The sequence below is a fragment of the Cervus canadensis genome, chromosome 12 (genome assembly GCF_019320065.1).
Source record: "Cervus canadensis isolate Bull #8, Minnesota chromosome 12, ASM1932006v1, whole genome shotgun sequence".
NCBI classification, from domain to species: Eukaryota; Metazoa; Chordata; class Mammalia; order Artiodactyla; family Cervidae; genus Cervus; species Cervus canadensis.
In genome coordinates this window covers 26,279,732-26,301,888 of record NC_057397.1, presented here as the reverse complement: position 1 = coordinate 26,301,888, position 22,157 = coordinate 26,279,732, and the positions used below count along the sequence as shown (strand labels likewise).

Here is a 22,157-nt window from a genome sequence, read left to right as displayed (position 1 = left end):
AAATCTAGCCTACCACCTATTTTTGTAAAGAACATAAAATTGAAACAAAACCACACTCAAGGATTTATGTCATGTCCACCTTTGCTTTCTGGCTCCAAAGGCAGAGTGAAGTAGCTGTCACAGAGGCCGGCCAGCCTGAGAAGCCTCAAGTATTTATTATCTGGTTCTTTACTGAAAAAGTTTGACCACCCCTGGTGATGGAAATTCTGATTGTCAATGGTTGATATGAATAAGATTGGAATTTTTAATGGTCAGCTGATAAAAATCAAGAATGATAAACACAGTCTTCGGTTATATTCATAGAAATACAGTAACAGCTGTGACTAGGTCAGAAGTTAGCCTTGCTCCAGGTGCTCTTTATGCAGTACAGTCAAGTCATAGTCAGAGGACAGGGTCAGGTTCTAAATGTTCCACCATAACAAGGACAAAAGAGAACCTCTTCAATCCTGAGGAAAATAATCAGAATGGGGATGGTCAGTAAATGAGTTGTATGAATAACATTAGAGGAGGCTGACGGGTCTCTCCACTCCTCTGGAGGACAGAGCAGATACCAATGGGTGAATTTTGAAGGCTTTAGCTAAGCATCAGGAAATCTTTTTCTGAATGTTACATGTCAGCTGAGTGTTGAAGAATTGACACTTTTGAACCTGTGATGTTGGACAAGACTCTTGAGAGTCCTTGGACTGCACGGAGATCCAGCCAGTTAATCCTAAAGGAAATCAATCCTGAATATTTATTGGAAGGACTGATGCTGAAGCTGAAGCTCCAATACTTTGGCCACCTGATGCAAAGAGCTGACTTATTAGAAAAGACCCTGATACTGGGAAAGATTGAAGGCACAAGGAGCAGAGGACGACAAAGGATGAGATGGTTGGATGGTATCACCACTGAGGGATGCAATGGACATGAGTTTGAGTACGCTCCGGGAGGTGGTGAAGGACAGAGAAGTCTGGCGTGCTGCAGGCCATGGGGTCAAAAAGAGTTGGACATGACTGAGCAACTGAACAACAACAGGTCCAACAAGATATTTGGCTACTTGAGGAAGTGATGGCTTCTTGTCTTTGACCTTCCTATCAGAGAACCCAGATGGAGATTTGGTGCTTCTCGGTGGGATGTTAGTTATCATTTTAGGGAAGACTTTCTCACTGTGCAAGACTTCCTATTCACTGAAGGATCATCTCTGCCCTACAGGAACCTAAAGGCCAGTAGCACCTCATCCGTCCCCAACTCCCATCACCGGGGCAACCAAAACATCACCACACAGGTCCCAATGCCCAAGTGAGGGGAAGGGTGAAGAACGAGGGGAGATGAGACATTGTGGGAATTCCAGAGGAAAGGGAGTGACCTACTGAACTTAGGATCCACTTCCACTCCAGAAGACCATCTGTTCATTCCCTCTTTTATTCACTTGCATCACACTCACTCACTGAGCACTTCTTACATCAGAGCACTCTGATCCCATCGTTTCATATGAGGCTGGCTGGAGGGAAGACTTTTTTCTACCATTTAACCACCAGTCACTACCTCTGCTATTAGCCACACATTTTTATGAATTGCTTGGCTGAGCTCTGCAAGCAGAGTAACCCAGCCTTCAACCACAGCCAGGAGGCAAGCTGCCTGGGGCTCACCGCAGATCCTTGTGGACTTTCCCTAAGTGTGGTGGAGCAGAAAGCTGACAACCACCGGAGTTCAGCATCACAGCTCACCATCTGAAGAAACAGGAGAGTGGAAATTAATTCTCTCTCTTCTCAGAAAAAAGGGCTTGTGGGGGATGACCTCTAAAACATTATTTTTAAAAAAGGAAAAAGACTCTATTTCCTTTCTAGTGCTATTATACCAATGGACCAATGGACCCCTGAGCATCCTGAAAATATTAAGCTACAACCCTCGGACTTGCATCATATAACTTTATTTACTCTGTATTTTTAATCTATTGTATTCTTTGACTCTTGAGAGTCCCTTGGACAGAAAGTAGATCAAGTCAGTCAATCCTAAAGGAAATTAACCCTGAATACTCATTAGAGGGATACTCACTGATACTGAAGCTGAAGCTCCAATACTTTGGCCACCTAATGCAAAGAGCTGACTCATCGGGAAAGATCCTGATGCTGGGAAAGATTGAGGGCAAGAGAAGAGGGCAACAGAGAATGAGATGGTTGGATAACATCACTGACTTGGTGGACTCGAGTTTGAGTAAACAGCCGGAGATAGTGTAAGACAGGGAAACCTGGTGTGCTTCAGTCCATGGGGTCGAAAAGAGTTGGGCACAACTTAGCGACTGAACAACAACTTAGTTTCTTGTGAAAGTGAAAGTCACTCAGTCTTTGCGACCCCATGGACTATATAGTCCATGGAATTCTCTAGGCCAGAATACTGGAGTGGGTAGCCTTTCCCTTCTCCAGGGGATCTTCCCAACCCAGGGATTGAACCCAGGTCTCCTGTATTGCAGGTGCATTCTTTACCAGCTGAGCCACTAGGGAAGCCCAAGAATACTGGAGTGTGTAGCCTCTCCCTTCTCCAGCAGATCTTCCCAACCCAGGAATCAAACCGGGATCTCCTGCATTGCAGGTGTATTCTTTACCAACTGAGCTATCAGGGAAGCCCTTCATGTAGTTTCTTGTAAAAAGTATATATTTGGGTCTTCTTACTTCATACGATTTTACAGTCCCTATGTTTACACCAATAACATTCACTATAGTCATTGGTATGGTTGAATTAAAATCTACCATTTTCTTAAAAATAAATAAATAAATAAAATACAACCCTTGGTAGTTCCTTACTATATGGAAAATAGAGCATTATGAAAACATTACATTCTTGACCTGGATAAAATCGTATTGAAATTCTTCTCTCACGGTAACTTGCATACCTCCTAATACTACCAGGCCACAGCTGGCGTTTGTTTAATGCCTTAGCTCTCAGGCACACCCTGCTACTGGATCCCAGACAACCATACCAAGATGTTTTCATTTGCTCCTTGAGTCAGTCCCATGTAAAGCTTTCTTTCTGAAATTCCCAGGCTCTGGGTCTGCCACAAACCTTGGGCTTAAAGACAACAGTAAGAACAAATAAGTCAAAGAGCTGAGTGCAATAAAAAAGAAAACACCTCATTTGTGGCCCTCTCTTGCTGTTATGAGCTATTCTGTTGAAAGTTTGGGTCGCAGTAAATCTTATTCATGCTGCATTCCAACCCTGGCAGAAGCACATCTGCTGAGATTTATCATTTGACCTTTGTCTCTGTATTGTTTCTAGCTAAAACTAAAATAGCTTGTAAATACTTTGAAAACAATTTTAGAGAGAATACTCTGAATATGTTTCATGTTTGATGCTAAGAAAATAGAAATATGTATGTTTTTGGGAGTGACATCTAAAAATATTAATTAGGTTTTTATGACCAATTTTTAAGCTTTTCATAAATGTTCAAAAGAACAGTAAGAATAAATGATTTCACAAGGCACTCTAAACTTCAGTACTATAATACTAATATCACATTATGTTCTCAAAATAAAAACTTGATATCTGGGTTACCAAACAGTGGAGAAAAGCATGAAGTCCTCTACATGAAGTAAAATAAAATTAAACTGTTTTGAATTATTTGTGCTGTGCTGTGCTTAGCTGCTCAGTCATGTCTGACTCTGTGATTTGTACTTCAATGCTAATTATTATTACTTTTTGTTTTACTTAATCTAAAGTACATAGAAAATTTTAGAAGATAGGTCAGTTTTGCTTCAAGTTTTCTTTTTTATGACTTCTCATGAAATAGTGAATCTGATGAGAATGTTTAATTATGTACATACATAATTAAACATTCTTTCATACAGAGGCAGTCAGCAACATTAATGAGATTATCAAATGCCACACGAGTCGAAGTTGTTGACCTGAATTAACTTACAATTGAGTGTAATTGACATTATAAGGCCGTGATAGGAAAAAAATATCTGCGGGTGGACCCACATAGCTTATAAGTGCTGAAATCTTCAGAAATGTGATAATAAAGTCTACCTATTTGGGTATTAAAGATGAATGTCCCAAAGCTTGTTTTTAGAGCCTTGTATACTTTGCTATGATGCATGCATAAACTAGAAGAGAATATCTCCTTCAAAAAGGAACATGGTCAAAGATAATTAGGATTGTATGCCCGGCTTCACAGTAGAATGAAAAAAAAAAAAAATGGACCACTCCAGAGATATATTGTCTCATTTTTCTCAAAGCAATTTTCTAGGGAATTGGAATATGAGAAACTATAAGATAGAGAGAAAATTCCATAAACTGGGCAATTTTCAGTTTACCAAAGAGCTCTGTTGCAAAGAAGTGTTTGAATGTGGTTGCATGGCCCTCTTTGGGGTTGAAAATAGTTTTTGGAAGCCTAGATAAGCTGATCTATAAATAGTATTGCCATATTAGGAAAGTTTCAAGCTATACTTATCCACCATGGGCAGGGGGCTTATTGAACAATGGTCTTCTAGATTGCAGAATTAAAGAGAATACATCTGTCTACATATTACACCCAATCCTATGATAGTAGAGGTGACCTTTGACCCCCAGGGCAGCAATGACAGTGACAGATGTTGTATAGGGGATGCTTCAAAGAGGGTTCATGTCTTAGTGACCAGATAAGAAAACAAGTGCAAGCCCACATTCCAGAAATCAAATTACCTGGGCATAGATATGTGAAGGTAGTTCACATTACCTATTTGAAAGAAGGCATCACTCAGTCTCCCTGGGTCAGACTTTCCCAGGTTTCGACATCATCTAAATACAACGGACAGCAAACACAAATAGTCTTTGTCAGCAGAGTAGAAAGAACCTGAGTCTAGACATTCACGATGCAGAGCTTGAGTCTCTCCTCTGCTCATGTATGCTCAGTCACTGAAGTCATGTCCAACTCTCTACGACTCCATGGACTGTAGCCCAACAGGCTCCTCTGTCCATGGAATTCTCCAAGCAAGAATACTGGAGTGGGTTGCCATTCCCTTCTCCTTGGGATCTTCCCAACCTAGGAATCAAACCCGGGTCTCTTTCATTGTGGGAAGATTCTTTGCCATCTGAGCCACCAGGGAAGCCCCACAAAAGGGCTAAGGAAGAGAGAATTTGCTTTGTCTGTGTGAGCTAGAACATCTATATTCTCCTGTCCTTGGGCGTCAGTCTTCCTGGTTCTCCAGCTTGCCAACAGCAGGTGGGGCCTTCTCAGCCTCCATAATCACATAAATCAACTTCTGTAATAAATTTCCTCATATACATATATAATACATTATATATATATAAAGATATACAAATATATATTATAATGGTTCTAGTCCCCGGGAGAACACTAATACAGGCTGAATCAATCCTTTCAGACAAAAGTAGCCTCAATCTATTCTGTTCTTGAAATCATCACAGAAACCATTTCCAAAATCTTCTTCCAGTAAACTTCACAACTTATTCAGATAAAAGTGGATACTGAGTTTGATCACACCAGCCACTTGGTAGAAGAGTATAATTACAGAGTAGCCACCACCGTGGCTTTACACTGGAGTGAAAAGCAAATGGAGTGGTAGAAAGAAACACGCATCTACTCTCAAGCTCCAGGGAGTCATTTTAAACAATGATTTGGGAAGTAGACAGTTCAGGATGGATCACCTGTGCGCCTAAATTAACGTCAAACTGGTTTTCTGGAACGGCACCTTTTATGCACCCGTTTTAACCACCGTGCAGTGCCATAAGGTGTGAGTTTCTGATACCACTTTTCTCTTATGTCAAGGAAGTGGCTGCTTTGGAAATTTCACACGGCTCCTTCCTCAGCTACATGGGTGGGAAAGTCCAGATCATAAAACACTGCTCCAGGTGGCCTCTGAGAACCTCCATAAGAGTGTCACGCTCACAAAAATACAACTGAGGAGAGAATTCATGACGTGACACAGGCAGATGGTGGTCACAGGAGCAGCAGCGCAGACACCATTAGGTTGTAATTTTACCGTCATAATGGACAGCTGAACAGATAAAGCTGCAGCTGGGGTCGGCAGAGGGAGGGTCTCCAGGCTGAACGTCAGTGTGTCAGCCTCAATGTCTGCACCTTTGTCTGCAGGAAGAGATGGATGCGGAAAGCACAAGCAACAAATGTAACTAAACATGGTGCTAAGTTATCATCGATTGTATCTTATTATATGAACAGGCCCAGTGCAATAATATAGGTTAGAAGCACAAGCTAGCAGTTGTCAGATCTTGGGAAGCACCAAGAAAGCTTGGGAACCAAGTAGGCAAGGAGGAATAAGGGACCATCTTATAAGGTGTCCAAGTTTCTCTTGCTGTATTATTAGCATCCTGCTATATCATTATCTTTCATTCTTTCTGCTTCTAAGAAATGGAGTTTTACGTGGGCTCCCCTGGTGAGCTAGTGGTTAAGAATCCACCAATCCTTTGTCCAGGAAGATCTCTCTTGCTGTGGAGCAGCTAAGCCCATGAGCCACAACTACTGAAGCCTGCACGCCTAGAGTCTGTGTGCTCCACAACAAGAGAAGCCACCGCAATGAGAAGCCGGAGCACCGCAACTAGAGAAAGCCCAAGGGAAGCAGCAAAGACCCAGTGAAATACAAAATGAAAATTAATTAATTGTCCATTAATTAATTTTTTAAAAGAAATAGAGTTTCACACATATGACTTAAAAGTCTTAACTGTAACCAGTTGAAGGGCTGAAGATGACATACCTACTCTTCTGTCAATATTGGCTTAGTAACTGGGGTGGATCAGAATAGGTGGAGGAGGACAATGATTCCAGGGATGAAGGAAACAGAGGTGAAAGCAGCAGAAGATGGGGTGGGGAGGAGGGTATTTTCCTTTCAGCATTCTGCAACAGTTCCTTGTGATGCTAATAATTCACCATTAAGCTAAACAATCCAAACATCCTCATTTTTCCTTCTGAACAATTTCCGAATTAGCATTCCCTTGAAGTTGAACTGTACATTTCTCAAAATGTTTCACTCTGAGAAATATGAAACTATCACCTTTTGTTTTGTTTAAATATATCTGATTAACGCTGCCTAGACAGGATTGCCACATATCATGCTTACATTTACGCATTGCAATATTTGCTGCTTAAAGAATATTACACTGCTGATTTGGCTTTTGTCTGTTGTTTATTACTGTTCAAATTCTTATCTCCAGGACTTTCTTGCAAATTGTTACTGCTGCATGCAATGGAGTTTATACATGAATATGTAGTTTAACCCTGTCAAAAACATCATTCCCCCATATTTGAATGTGATGGAAAAAAATAAGTCCAATTACCAAGAACTCCCAGAAATGTCCAAGGATTTGATTCCTCAGGGTTACAGATGAAGCTTATGAAATCTGCCATGACTTACTGCTCTATTTTTTCACTCATATTTACTGCAATTCAGGCAATCTATTCCTAATATCATCTGACTTTCCACTGCTATCTTGGGTTAAGTTACATCGCATTAAATGCTGTCTTTACAGCACTAATTCCGTCATGCGGCTGTGAATTCCCCTCTATAAGGTCAGCCTCCAGTACTCACTTGAGCACCTTGGACAAAATTGTGGCTACTTGTCCATCAGTATAATTCTGATGCCTGTGGAGTAATGGTTCCCTCCTGCTTTTCCTTTCATTACAGGTCACGGAAAGCACATAGGCAATGCAGGTGAAACTGGACCCAAATCTAAACTTCAGATGACCTCTTAATTAAACGTAATGCAAAATACATAGCAAATAAAGAAGTATATTTCTATTCATAAAAAAAGAGCTTGAACTACCATTCTCCTAAAGAACATTATAAACCTTTCATTGGTTTTTTTAATCAACATTTCAAAAGCAAACTAAATTTTATGATGACTAAAAATACAAAAAGTATAAAATTTAGATGTCTGAAATACATTTAAGTATAATTATCTCTTCAGCTTTAGTATAGTCTTCTAAAATATGCAAATAGTATAATTTCTTCAATACAATGGAACAAAAATAAAGCATCATGAATTAGAATCCATCCACATTTTAAAATACCAAGCTAGTTTATTATTAATAAAGAAAAACAAACCAAGAAAAACAATATTTTGTACTTGTGTTGTCTTAAAAGAAAATTGAGCCATTATTTATATCTTAACACCCCCAAATCCCTGCCTTCCAGTAAAAGTATCATCAGTAGTGAAGGAGTTAAAAAGTGTGTACAAAGACACTCTAGGACTAGTCAAACTAACATATTAATAATAGATGACCAATGCTCCTCTGTATGGTGTAGTCCGTGAAATGTTACAAAACGTGAAGTCTCCCACTTGTGAAACGCTTCAACAGACAGATCCCTGAGGATGACTCCATCTATATTTCCAACCACAGCTCTCTTTTAGATGAAAAGGCTTTGAGGAACCTTTGCAGGCTTCCTAATGGGTCAGTGGCTTTATCTAATGCTTTCCCCTAATTGGCCCTGCATTTAAGACACTCAGTCGATGATGTGGCTGCAATATTTACATCTTTGACAATCATACCCTCCCAGGCCAGGAAAGAGTTTCCCATCAGAAAGCAAAAAGGATTCGTGGCTTCAAGTCTTAGAGAGAGAGGGTAGTTAGTAGAGGTCCCAGTGGTATTAGAAGATTCTATCTGGACAGTGCAAGCATTGTCAGAAGTGGTTCATCTGCTGAAGAAAGTAGAGCATGCAAAAACTGTAGAATATCTGGTGTGTATAAACCTTGCATTTCATTCCTTTGTTTCAGGATAAATTGGGGTGCCTCCTGAGAGACTCTAAAAATACAAATCCATCATGAAGAGAGCCACCTCTACTAACAGAAATGGAAGAGAAAAGAAGTCTGCAATGCTGCTTCATGTTAAGTCACTTTGATCATGGTTTAAAAATCACATTTTATGTAAAGAAACAGCTTGCTTAAATAACTACTCTTTCCAGCAGGTTTGGCCTGAGCCCATAGAAACAACTCTCTTTTCAAATTCAGCCTTAAGGTAACACACACAAAAAAATTGTTATCCTCATTTCTGATGGTTTAGTTGTTGTTCAGTCACTAAATCGTCTCTGACTCTTTACGACCCCATGGGCTGCAGCACACCAGGCTTCCCTGTCCTTCACCATCTCCCGGAGTTTGCTCAAACTCAAGTCCATTATGTTGACGATGCCATCCAACCATCTCATCCTCTGTCTCCCCTTCTCCTCTTGCCCTCAATCTTTCCCAGCATCAGGGTCTCCCCATGAGTCAGCTCTTCTTATCAGGTGGCCAAAGTATTGGAGCTTCAGCTTACACCTCAATCCTTCCAATGAATACTCAGGGTTGATTTCCTTTAGGATTGACTGGTTTGATCTCCTTGCTGTTCAAGAAACTCTCAAGAGTCTTCTCCAACACCACAATTCAAAAGCATCAGTTCTTTAGCACTCAGCCTTCTTTATGATCCAACTCTCACATCCATACATGACTACTGGAAAAACCATAGCTTTGACTATACAGACTTTTATCAGCAAAGTGACATCTTTGCTTTTTAATATGCTTTTTTTGGATGGCTTAAGCCATATCCTAATATTTGATTTTAACATATAGCAGAATGTCTCCATATTTTAGTTTTCTCACCAGTAAATGGGAAAAAATATCAACATCTGCTTCATGGAGGTGCTGTAAGAAAGAAACAAGTGAACTGAGGGGTCAACAGGGTTTTATTACAAAATGTAACAATGATTACTTTTTAAAATTCAGAAAATAAAGTTTATTAGCCAAATATATTTTAGTGTGCTCTCAAATATTCTTGCCTGAAGAATTCTGATGGGAAACTCTTTCCTGGCCTGGGAGGGTATGATTGTCAAAGATCTAAATATTGCAGCCACATCATTGACTGAGTGTCTTAAATGCAGGGCCAATTAGGGGAAAGCATTAGATAAGTGCTTCTCTGTCTATGGACAGAGAAGCCTGGAAGGCTACAGTCTGTGGGGTCGCAAAGAGTCAGACACGACTGAGTGACTAACATACACACACACACACACACACACAAGTAAAACACCTTTTCACAATCTCCTGCAAGATCAAATATTTAGTATTTCACTGTGGGGACAATAGAAAATTGAAGCTCATCCCAACCCTGGTGGAAGAGGGCATTTTGCTGTTTTTGTCATTGACTGCAGGACTTCACAGCCCTGGGGAAGATGTGAGGACCAACAGGTAGACAGCTGGGACAGCTGGGCACAGAAGAAAGTCCTCCTTCCGCCCCAGGAATCCAGCATCACTCATCAGACAGAAACAACTTTCCTCTCAGAGGGGATTCCAGAGTCTAGTCCAGAGGTCCCCAATGTCTGAGATCTAATGCCTGATGATCTGAGGTGGAGCTGATGTAATCATAATAGAAATATAGTGCACAATAAATGCAATATCCTTGAATCATCCCCAAATAACCCCCAGTCTGTGGAAAAACTGTCTTCCAAGAAACCGGTCCCTGGTGCGAAAAAGGTAGGACTGCTGAGTCACCTAGAAGTGAAACCATGATCAACTCTGGATCATTTAGTCACAAATCAGTTATCAACTCCAATGTTTCAGTAGGTCCAAAAGCTATTATAATACAAGGAGTTCGTAGTGGAATTTTTGAAAATAAAAACTTCTCCATTGTGTATACAATTTTGCAGATACACCAGAAGCATTAAATAAAAATTTAGGTTAGGAATATACTTTTTACTCAAGCGTTAATTAGTTACATTAAGAGCTTATAAATCAGTTCCCTACATGTCCAAAGGAAAAAAATAGGCTTTCTTCTATGAATGCCCCATCCCAGTGGCAGCTGGTAAATCATTAGTAACTGGTTCTGGGGGGTGAGAGGAGGGCCCTGATTGGAGTTTGTGTATCTCTATGATGTGAATACTTACACCATAATAGATTTTGAGCTACCAATATGATGTCACTGGCTGTAGAATTGGAAAGTGATGCTGAGCAGCACAGTGTTACATAGAATTTCTACCATACCATCATAAATGTAAAATCGCCCCTTAAGTACAGACAACAGAGCAATGCAGTAAAATAATTAGGAAGGATTGAATTTGGGATACTTATTACTTCTGCTTTTAATATAATTTAAAATTTATATAATTAATGTTTAATAAAGGCTGCACTTAACAACTGGCTCACAGAATTTCTGGAAACATAACAGTAAATTTTCCCTGGTTGGTACGAGCTGGCCCTAGTACGGTATGGCCTCTAGCTGCTATTCATCATCCAGATAAAAGGCAAATGTATAGAAGACAGCATAGAAATCAAGGATGAGAAGTTCCACTTAAATATAAGGAGGATTTGGCTACTTGCAAAAATTTCCATTCTCAGAGAAAGTTTAAGAATCAACATTAGGGTCTTCGGTACTGAAGATTCAGACATTGACTTGCTATAGTGATAAAGACAGATCTAGACCATTTCTTAGAAAACAATGAGAGCTGCTTAATCATGTCCAACTCTTTGGGGCCCTATGGCCTGTAGCCTACCAGGTTCCTCTGTCCTTGGGATTTCCCAGGCAAGAATACTCCAGTGGGTTGCCATTTAAGGACCCCTCAAAGCTAAGATATGATACCTTTTCATAAACTATAATTTGAAAGAGCTCCCTCATCAAGAATTTATATTTTAAATACAAATTGATAACAAGTTGCTACTAATGAGAATTTTACATTTCCCAGTTTCTTAATTATGATTAGTCACAGATAGTTATCAGAACAGGAAACACAACTTGAGTACAGAGCATTCCACTCTGTACCTTAATTAACCAATTAACCAATCAACCTGTGTTGCCTGGGGTTTCCCACAAGCAAGCACTTATTACACCATATATTAATCAATACCAAACTCCAACCATGTCTCTAATGACTACAATAGAGAGAACCCGTCAGAAATAAATTTAAAACTTATCATCGCACCCACTGAGTTCCTATCTCTTACAAGAATCGCATAGCTACAATCATATTCTAGTACCTCTTGGAATACCTACAATCCTATTCCAATACCTGTTAATAAAGGAACTGGGCTCTGTATGAAGCCATTCTTAGTGCAAGTACCTGTAGACAGAGTGAAGAAACTCAAACATTTAATTCTACTTAATGAAATTAACCAGGAAAACCATTCTAAGGAGTGGTCCTCTACGCAGGGAAAAAAAAAATCTAGAAAAACAGAACAAGTTCATCAACATTGCCATGATCTTGCTCCTCCTTCATTTAACAAAAGACCCTTTAATTTTTGCAATCAGAGCCCTTGTGAGTACTGCCACTCCGGCTTGCTCACCGCCCTTCACCCTCATCTCTGTTTCCCAATAAACACATGTGTGTGTGCTATGTCTTCATTCATGTCCAACTCTTTGCGACCCCCCTGGACTGTAGCCCACCAGGCTCCTCCATCCAGGCTCCTCAGTATTCTCCAGGCAAGAATACTGGAGATGGTTGCCACATCCTCCTCCAGGGGATCTTCCAGACCCAGGGATCAAACCCATCTCTTCAGTCTTCTGCATTGGCAAACAGTATCTTTACCATTGCTCCACCTAGGAAACCCTAATTCAGATAATTCTCCAAATTGAGGAACTAGGGATGCTCTTACAAAAGTTAAACAGAACAATCTACTAGTTCAAGGATTTCACCGTCCCTAATTCTGTGATCCAGTAAAACTCAAGGTTTTCACCTGTTTTTTTTTTAACTATGCCCATCTTAAAATATCTGCTCTCTAATACTTTACCTACACCTACAAAGAATTTAACAAAGAGTGGATATATGTATATATATAACTCATACACTTTGCCATACAGTAGAAAGTAACACAGCATTGTAAATCAACTATACACAGACAAAAGTTAATTCAAAAAAAGAATGTTTAATTAAAGGACATTTAGGGCCTATATCCTGTTTTATTTTAGTATCTGTCAAATATATCAAATAAAAATGTAAATTAGATAGTTTGTGCTATGTGTCATTTGTTTGTTCCACTATTTAACTGGCATTTTGAATACGAATCTTTAATGAAGTGCTATCTTTTAGTCTAATGTTGCATTCTGTTATAAATGCATGAAGATTCACACACATTAACATCAATTAGAGCTAATGTGCATTAAAAGCATGAATTTTTGATGCACCTAAGAAAGAAGGTCCACTTTAACTTCATCAAATATTTGTCAGTTTCCCAAAATTGACACTCAAAATATCTTCAAAACTGTGTGAAAAATCTCTTTTCAAAATTAATGTTAAAATTATTTTGAAATGTAACATAAAAAATATTACAAGAACATCAAAACAAACAATTAAAAAGATAACCATTTGTGGTTTTCTTCTTAACCTTCTCATTTTTTGCCTAAATTACTATAAATCCTAGTTTACCTAAGAATGAGCTTTACTTTTAAAATGATTAATACATTTATTCTACTATTTCATGTCATCTCCACAATGATACTCATCAGCTAACTTTCAAAATGCAACACTAAAAGGCACCCAGTTCTTCAGCCCCATGCCAGGGTGCTCCTCACGGCAAGTGGATTGAGTTGGATTTCTGCCCAACACATAACACCTGTGCTCACACAACACATACATCTTTCTATTAAGGCTCTGATAAAATATGCTCTGCTTATCTTCCTGGATTCCTCAATTTTGCAGGTCATCTGTCTGTTCCACTTTTCTTTCCATCACAATTATCACTTCATTCTTTGGGACCTTGGGAAGAATGGAAGGTAGATGCTTCTATGATTTGTCATCTTGTTGTGAAAGTCCTCAAATTTTGTGTTTTCCATTCTGATTTTTATCTTTAAAGAGTACTTTTTATTAAGCATTTGAATCCTGCTTTTTAAAGCAAGATACACTTCACTGATGAAAACAAATGCTTAAGAAAATTGTCAAAAGATACATAAATAAATCTGCTTTATCTTCTACTTTTGCAAGGAAACCACACAGTTATATTAATATGTATCTAATGCCAAAATCTTAATATTAACTCAAAATTTCTTATGCTTACATTTGAAATTCTTCTTTTATATAATCTGGATAATTGTTCAAATGTTTCCTTGAGACCCACCCAAAATGGACATTGTAAAATTCGTGAGAGGAAAACAAACAAAAAAAAAAAAGCCATAAAAAAAGCAGCTCATTTTTTAAAAAAAGAAAGTACTACTAAAGTTCCGGGGAAAGAAAGTAATTTATTTTTCAACATCTTATGATTAGGATTATCCTCTTGGAAATAATCAGAATGGAAATGATTTTGTTAAAACTAGGGACAATTAAAAAAAAAAATAGCACTTGATATGTGCTTCCCCGATGGCTCAGCAGTTAAGAATCCATCTGTAACGCAGGAGACACAGGAGATGAAGGTTCGATCCCTGGTTGGAAAGATCCCCTGGAGGAAAGCATGGCAACCTACTCCACTATTTTTGCCTGGAGAATCCCACAGACACAGGAGCCGGGTGAGCAAAAGTCCATGGGGGTCACTTGAACATAAGAGTTTGTGGGGAAAACAATTCAACACAGAAGCCCATAAGAGCCCAGGTGGGATGCATGAGACAAGTGCTCGGGCCTGGTGCACTGGGAAGACCCAGAGGAATCGGGTGGAGAGGGAGGTGGGAGTGGGGATCGGGATGGGGAATACGTGTAACTCTATGGCTGATTCATATCAATGTATGACAAAACCCACTGGAAAAAAAAAAAAAAAAGAATACATTTCTTAAGCTAATTTGATGCTCTGTACACATAAATAACAAAAAGAGCTATATAGGGATTCAGGTTTGTAGAAAAGCGGCTAATGCAGAATATTGTAATGATTTTAACACCTATCACATTTTAATGAAAGTCTCTCCATTAGACAAACATTTAATTTCCCTAACCATTTCTAAGTTTTGTAAGATGAACCAGGGTATTTAAATGTAGAAAAAGAATAGAAACTAAACAGCTACAAATTATATTGTTCAGGAGAAGAGAAAAAGCTGTTTAAAAAAATCTAAGACAAAAGTATCAGTTTATCTACATAGTAAAATAAAGGTATTTCTGCATTTACTGCCAGATACCTATGATAACTGAGTGGTTCATTTCATAAAACTTTGTTTAAAAACATGTTGCCACAACTACGCCACCAGGACACCTCTCAACACCTTTTGTCTCAGCATCACAGTGACACATGTGATCACAGATGGTCTGAATGTGGAGTGGAGAGAAAGTTAACTGATTTTTCACGATGAGAAAGAAAAATCACTAGCTTGATTTCATTTGACAGGATTTTCTCTAAAATAAAAACAGCAACCATCATGGTGTTAAAAGTTGCTTTTTTTTTTTTAACAAATCCTCTAAAGATATCTGCTACTGTAGATATGGAAAGTAAGAGTTGGGAATTTTCAGTCCTCATAAAAATATGGCAATCACCTATCCGTAAAGTGATGCAATGCAAGATGGAATCAATCTCTCCTGGTAATGTCAACCTCCAGGGACAAAGCTGCTCCTGTGATGTGGAGAAGATGCTGAAAGTTCTGTGGTTACAATCCCAAGCTAAGTTCAACACTTTACCGAGATAGCTCTAAGCCACAGCACTGTTTACAATAGCCAGGACATGGAAGCAACCTAGATGTCCATCAGCAGACGAATAGATAAGAAAGCTGTGGTACATATACACAATGAAATATTACTCAACCATTAAAAAGAATGCATTTGAATCAGTTCGAATGAGGTGGATGAAACTGGAGCCTATCATACAGAGTGAAGTAAGTCAGAAAGAAAAACACCAATACAGTATACTAATGCATATGTATGGAGTTTAGAAAGATGGTAACGATGACCCTACATGCAAGACAGCAAAAGAGACACAGATGTAAAGAACAGTCTTTTGGACTCTGTGGGAGAAGGAAAGGGTAGGATGATTTGAGAGAATAGCATTGAAGCATGTATATTATCATATGTGAAACAGACCACCAGTCCAGGTTTGATGCATGAGACAGGGTGCTCAGGGCTGGTGCACTGGGATGACCCTGAGGGATGGGATGGGGAGGGAGGTGGGAGAGGGGTTCAGGATGGGGAACACATGTACACCCATGGCTGATTCATGTCAATGTATGGCAAAAACCACCATAATACTGTAAAGTAATTAGCCTCTAATTAAAATAAATTAATTTTTAGAAAAAGAAAAGAAAATGGCTGGGAAGTGCATGTGAAGGAAATTCTAGATTTAGAAACATGCCATTAAGACTCCTTTAAATGGGACAACTAAAACAATTTACTAAAAGCACACAATCAAGTGCTTCACATGTATATAAACATTATTCTAAGACAAGCAAAATTAAAATCAGGCTCCAAAAATGTGTCTAAAGTTCTTGGATGACTTCATGAATCTGTTACCTGGAGCCTCTTTTTCAGAAAAGATTTACTTTGCACAGTTTTCTATGGGCATGCTTTTCACACTCTCTCCAAGCTCATCTAGCAAAACTAGGAATATGAATGTGAAATGTGAGGCAAACCCTCAAATGTGCTCAAGGTTAGAAGCATAGTAAGGATGGGAGGTGGCCAGAGCAGTGCAGTAAAGGAAGCAGAATAGAGACTGAGATTTTACAAACCAAAGCTCACTCAAATACACTAGCCTTAAAATGGTAAATTCTCTCTAATGATATCCCCAATCTGGGGAGGGGGGAGGTCAGAAGCAGTGTGAATGAGACGATAAAAACCTTTCATTTGTTTCTTTAACTTTCAGAAGGAGTTAATGGAGCATCTTTTAATGGTCCACATAGTGACTTAGTCATCAGCTCAGCTTCTCTTCAGCAAATGTGTCCTCTGAATGCCATTCCCCCTCAACACCCACACTTATTTTAGTTGCTTCATAACCCCCATCTTCCAACAGTTGGTGGGAGCAGAAAAAAACATGAAAGGGGAAAAAAGACAGCTGGATTCAGTGGAAAGAACACTAGATCTGGGAGTCCTACCCAGTGGTAGGCTGGAGGAGGCTCACACCAGCTCATCAAGTTAAACTTGGAATTTAATGAGCCAGCTGTTAACATAACCATTATTTTAAAATAATAAAAATTTTAAGTCAATTGCATTAAAAAACAGAGGGACTAAAATATCTTAAGCACATCCCTTCCTCATTATTTTACTGTGCTTTACTTTCTTTATGCTTTTGAGATTATTTATGCTTATTTGGGGGCTTCCTTGGTGACTCAGATGGTAAAGAATCTGCCTGCAATGCAGGAGACCCAGGTTCGATCCCTGGGTCTAGAAGATGCCCTGGTGAAGGGAATGGCTACCTAAGTCAGTATTCTTAACTGGAGAATTCCATGGACAAAGGAGTCCATGGGGTGCAAAGAGTCAGACATGACTGAGTGACTTAACACTTTGCACTTTTCACATGCTTATTTTATCTGTTTGGTGAAAGGACCTTGTAATAATCTACTTCAAATTGGCCAGTGTGGGTGTATTTACGCCAAAGAAATGGGCAAATGCTAAAAATCAGGGTGTAACATTGTTTTGTTGATTGTCTGTCTAGACTTAAGAAAATGATAGAGAACTTTTTTCTAGCAATGTTTATTAAACTTAAAATGTGTCAGGTCCTTATATTCCCAATAGCACAAAAGAACTGAAGTAACCCAATCAAAAAATGGGCAGAAGACCTAAATAGACATTTTTGCAAAGAAGATACACAGATGGCCAACAGACACATGAAAAGCTGTTCTGCATTGCTAATTATTAGAGAAATGCAAATCTAAACCACAATGAGGTATCGCTTCACATGGGTCAGAATGGCCATCAACAAAATGTCTACAAATAATAAATGCTGGAGAAGGTGTGGAGAAAAGGGAACCTTCCTACACTGTTGGTAAGAATGTAAATTGGTACAGCCAATAAAGAACAGTATAGAAGTTCCTTTAAAAAAAAAAAAAAAGAATAACCATATGATCCAGGAATCCCATTCCTGGACATATATCCAGGAAAAAAAAAATGAAAACTCTACTTCAGAAAGATAGATGCACCCCAACATTTGCAGCAGCACTGTTTACAACTGCCAAGACATAGAAATAACCTAACTATCTATCAACAGATGAATGGATAAAGAAGATCCCACACACACAATGGGATATTACTCAGGCATTAAAAAGAATGAAATAATGCCATCTGCAGTAACATGGATGCAACTAGACATTACCATACTAAGTGAAGTAAGTCAAACAAAGACACATATGATATCACTTTTATGTGGAATCTTAAAAAAATAATAATACAATTCAGCTTATTTACAAAACAGAAACAGACTCACAGACATAGAAAATAAACCTAAGGTTACAAGAGGGGCAAAAGGGCAGGGGAATAAATTAGGAATCTGGGATTAACAGATACACAGTACTATATACGAAACAGATAAACAACAAGGACTTACTCTATAGCACAGGGAACTATATTCAATACCTTGGAATAATGTATAATAGAAAATAATCTGAAGCTGTACCCCTGAAACTGACACAATATTGTAAATCGACTGTGGTTAATTTTTTTAAAAAAAGAAATGAAGAAAATAATTTTCCAGTACTTGAAAACTATTACCCAATTCAGCAAAGAATCTGCATATGCTGGAAGAGGTCATGGAGCAGACCTGACCTCCAGGTGACTCTCAAGAGGGGCTCCAGGCAATGGGAGGCTCCTCCTGCTCTCCCAGTCCTTGGAATGCAAGTCCTGCCCACCACTCCCTCCGCAGAGGCTGAAACCATCTCAAGGATGCGGCCTTGATAGCAGTGTGCTATTGAGACCATCGGGAAAGAAGACATCACTGAACCCAGAAAACGGTTCATCAGATTCACAGAACAAAAGAGATTCTGCCAGAATTAATTGGCTATGTAGAACTTACAATCAAGGATACTGCATATTTTATTATTGTGTGTGTGTGTGCGTGCTCAGTCGTATCCAACTCTTTGCAACCCTATGGATTGCAGCCTGCCAGACTTCTCGTCCATGGGATTCTCCAGGCAAGAATCCTGGAGTGGGTTGCCATTTCCTTCTCCAGGGGATCCTCCTGACCCAGGGATCAAACCCGTGTCTCTTGTGTCTCCTGAATTTGCAGGTAGATTCTTTACCACTAGTGCTGCCCGAGAAGCCCTATTTTATCATTATTATTTGTCAAACTGAGTGCTGTGTGTTCAGTCGCTAAGTCATATCCAACTCTGTGACCCCATGGACTGCAGCACACCAGGAGTCCCTGTCCTTCACTATCTCCCAGAGTTTGTGCAAATTCATGTCCATTGAGTCGGTGGTGCTAATCTAACCATCTCATCCTCTGTTGCCTACTTCTCCTTTTGCCTTAAATCTTTCCCAGCATTAGCGTCTTTTCCAATGAGTCAGTTCTTCAAATCACGTGGCCAAAGTACTGGAGCTTCAGCTTCAACATCAGTCCTTCCAATGAATCTTCAGGGTTGATTTGCTATACATCCTTAATATACATAATATTTATAACATATTATGTAATAATATATATACGTATATGTTTTGTTTGTCCAAGACCTAATCATCAAATGTTTACCATCAGTCCGCTGTCTCTACTATCTACAAACTATTAATTTGAAGAAGTCCTTGAACTCTATGAGCATCACCTTCCTCTTCTGCAAACTAGAGAAATGGGTGCCTTCCTCAGAGGATAATTTTAAGGGTAAAATAACATTCATTTAAAAACCTGGTAAGGATCACAAACGTTAATTTACCATCATCAATTCAGCTATATATTTCAGCTCCTAATACTGGCACTCCTAAAGAACTGCAGGATTTGCAAAGATGAATAATGTTTGCTCCTTATCCTCAGGCTGCTTACAGTCTAGTAATGTGTAAATCACTAAAAAAAATGTTTAAGATGACATGCATTCTCACAGAGGAAAAAGCAATATACTGTGCAATTAAAGGAAAAGAAGTGAATTGATTTTACCTGGAGCACCAGGGAAGACTCCATAGAGAAGGTGGAATTCTTAGATAAGCTTTGAGGAGTAAGTTGCATTTCTATCAGTTAGGGTGTATGTGGAAGATGGAGGCATTCCAGGCTGATACATGAAATACCAAACACATTATCATCAAAACAAGTACAATATCAACTAAGGACATCATAACTGAGTTGAAAAATCTGCTGTATCAAAAACCCTTCCATATCATTGTGTGTAAAACAGAAAGAATGATGCCACTATAGATTATACAATCTAATGTGCCTCTCTACTATTTTGCATACTCAAAGGCTGACTAAATATTTCTTGTTTTCCCAGCTTATAAGCCATGTCCACTTCTAATAACCCAAGTTTAAATTATCCTCTGCCCTTCTTTCCTTAATGAAAGAAAGCATTCATGTTCCAGTGAATTTTAAAATTATTTTTCAGGAAAACTCTATAAAATACATCCTATTTAACAGGACAGAAGGAATGTTCCAGAGATTTAAAGCAAAGGAGTCACTGATTTCAGATCTATAAATATATAAATTATGCACACATTATGTAAACAATGAAGAGAACCTCTCAAATGAGGGTTTAATGGGAGAGTCAAACCAGAGGCAAGAGAAAAGTGGAACCTCTTAAAACATTCATGGGTACAAGGACTAACTATCAAAGAAAGAGCATTATTTTATCCCTCAGTTAAGGAGTCTTGCAAGGGTTGACCTTATGCAGTCAAGCTCACCAAAAACCTTTTTCCTTCTGATAGTCAAAACAGGCTAGCTAATGTTGCTGACTTTGAAAAACAACACTCGGAAGAAAGCTTGACACAGCATCTAAAGAGTCTGTCCTTAAGTGTAATAAAAGGGAGATGTCTATCAATCTCTCACACATAGAAGTCTCACACATCAGTCTGTGGCCTTGACCTCAAGCGACTATGCAATAGACCACAGGGCCAGTCTAGGTCCCAAGAGGACATATGTCAAGAGAAGAGTTCGTCCCACACTGAAAGCCCTTCCACTCTCAGCTCTGGTCCCCAACTTCGCACTCCACGCACTCCCTGGCAAGCCACCACGCCTTCTGTCCCACAAGACAGCTGTCAGTCTGTCGCTGTCTGAAGACGCCACATTTCAACAAAATCTAAAGAGAAATTGGAAGGTTGGAGGCTGAAACCTGTTTCAAAACACGCACAGTGCGACCTCCTATCCTTCCTGGAGATCCAAGCCTCCTCAAACATCAGCTTTCAACCGCGTTTAAGGTAGGAACACCTCACTCTTAACTAAGACTTGGGGCGGGGGGAGCGGCCCCGTCTCTCCCCAAGACTGGGCATTCCCACGCACCTTCTGATGACACCACGTTACTGGAAGCCATCCCGAGAAGAAAGAGCCCGCAAGCCCCCGTGAAACTTCAGCGGGCAGGCGGAGGGGCTAAAGCCCGCTGGCCAGCCAGGGGCGGGGGAGTCGCTCACTCCCCCGGGCGCCCCGGGGCAGTAGCCCCCGGACCGCGTGGCGACGCCCGGCGCCCGGGGCCCCGGGGAGACCGCGCCCGCGCGCAGGGCAGGGCCACCCGGCGAGTGCCCGAGGCGGGCGGGGAGGGTGAGGGCCGACGGAAGGAGCCGGGGCAGGAACTCACCAGCTGCAGCGCGCAGAGGCCGATGAGCGAGCAGCGCCCGGTGCAGCAGCCCATGGTGCCCGCGGCGTCCGAGCGGCGCGCGCCGCCTGAGGTCCGGGTCGTCCGGCGCCGCCGCCTCCCGACTCCGGAGCGGCCCCCTCCCGGCGCTCTCTGGCCCGCCCGTCCCGGGCTCGCGCGCCCCGCGGCCGCCGCTCTCTTCTCCCGGGGCCGGGCTCGCGCGCCGCCTTTGTTAGTTTCCCGGGCGGGCAGAGGTCAGTGCGGCGCGCACGACCGGAGCGTCTGGCTGGGGTCCCTGCGGCCCGCAGGGCAGGTCTGCTTCTTGGGGAGGGGGAGCCGAGCGGGCGGGGAGGGGGCGGACCGGAGGGAGGGAGGCTACAGATGGTGAGTGGGTGGAAGTATGTTTAGGGGAGGGGAGTGTGTGTGTGGGGAGGTGGGAGTCTGAAAAGTGGAGTGGGCTGTGTGTGTGCGCGCGTCTGTGTCGGGGTGTGTGCGTGTGTGTGTGTGTGTGTGTGTGTGTGGTGGAGGGGATGAATGAAAGGGAGTGGCGGGGGGAGGATCGGCCTGTCTAGTTAGGAGTCTGGAGAGAGGAAGAGAGAAAGAGAAAGAGAATGAATATGAATGAGCGCGAACTGGGTTGACGGCTGGTGCGGGAGACCCTCGGCGCGGTTGGAACTGGGGAGAC

The 22,157-nt window shown here is 40.6% G+C and overlaps 1 protein-coding gene across 3 annotated transcripts in view; it reads right to left on the bottom strand.

Annotated features, from left to right (window-relative positions):
* Positions 1–21,851, bottom strand: part of NKAIN3 (sodium/potassium transporting ATPase interacting 3) — a 537,526-nt gene extending 515,675 nt beyond the window's left edge. For all 3 annotated transcript variants that reach the window (XM_043484043.1, XM_043484044.1, XM_043484045.1), the window contains exon 1: positions 21,476–21,851. In XM_043484043.1, the coding sequence (XP_043339978.1) occupies positions 21,476–21,529 (54 nt within the window). In that variant the 5' untranslated portion in view covers positions 21,530–21,851. The remainder of the gene's footprint in view (positions 1–21,475) is intronic.
* Positions 21,852–22,157: the final 306 nt, after the last annotated feature.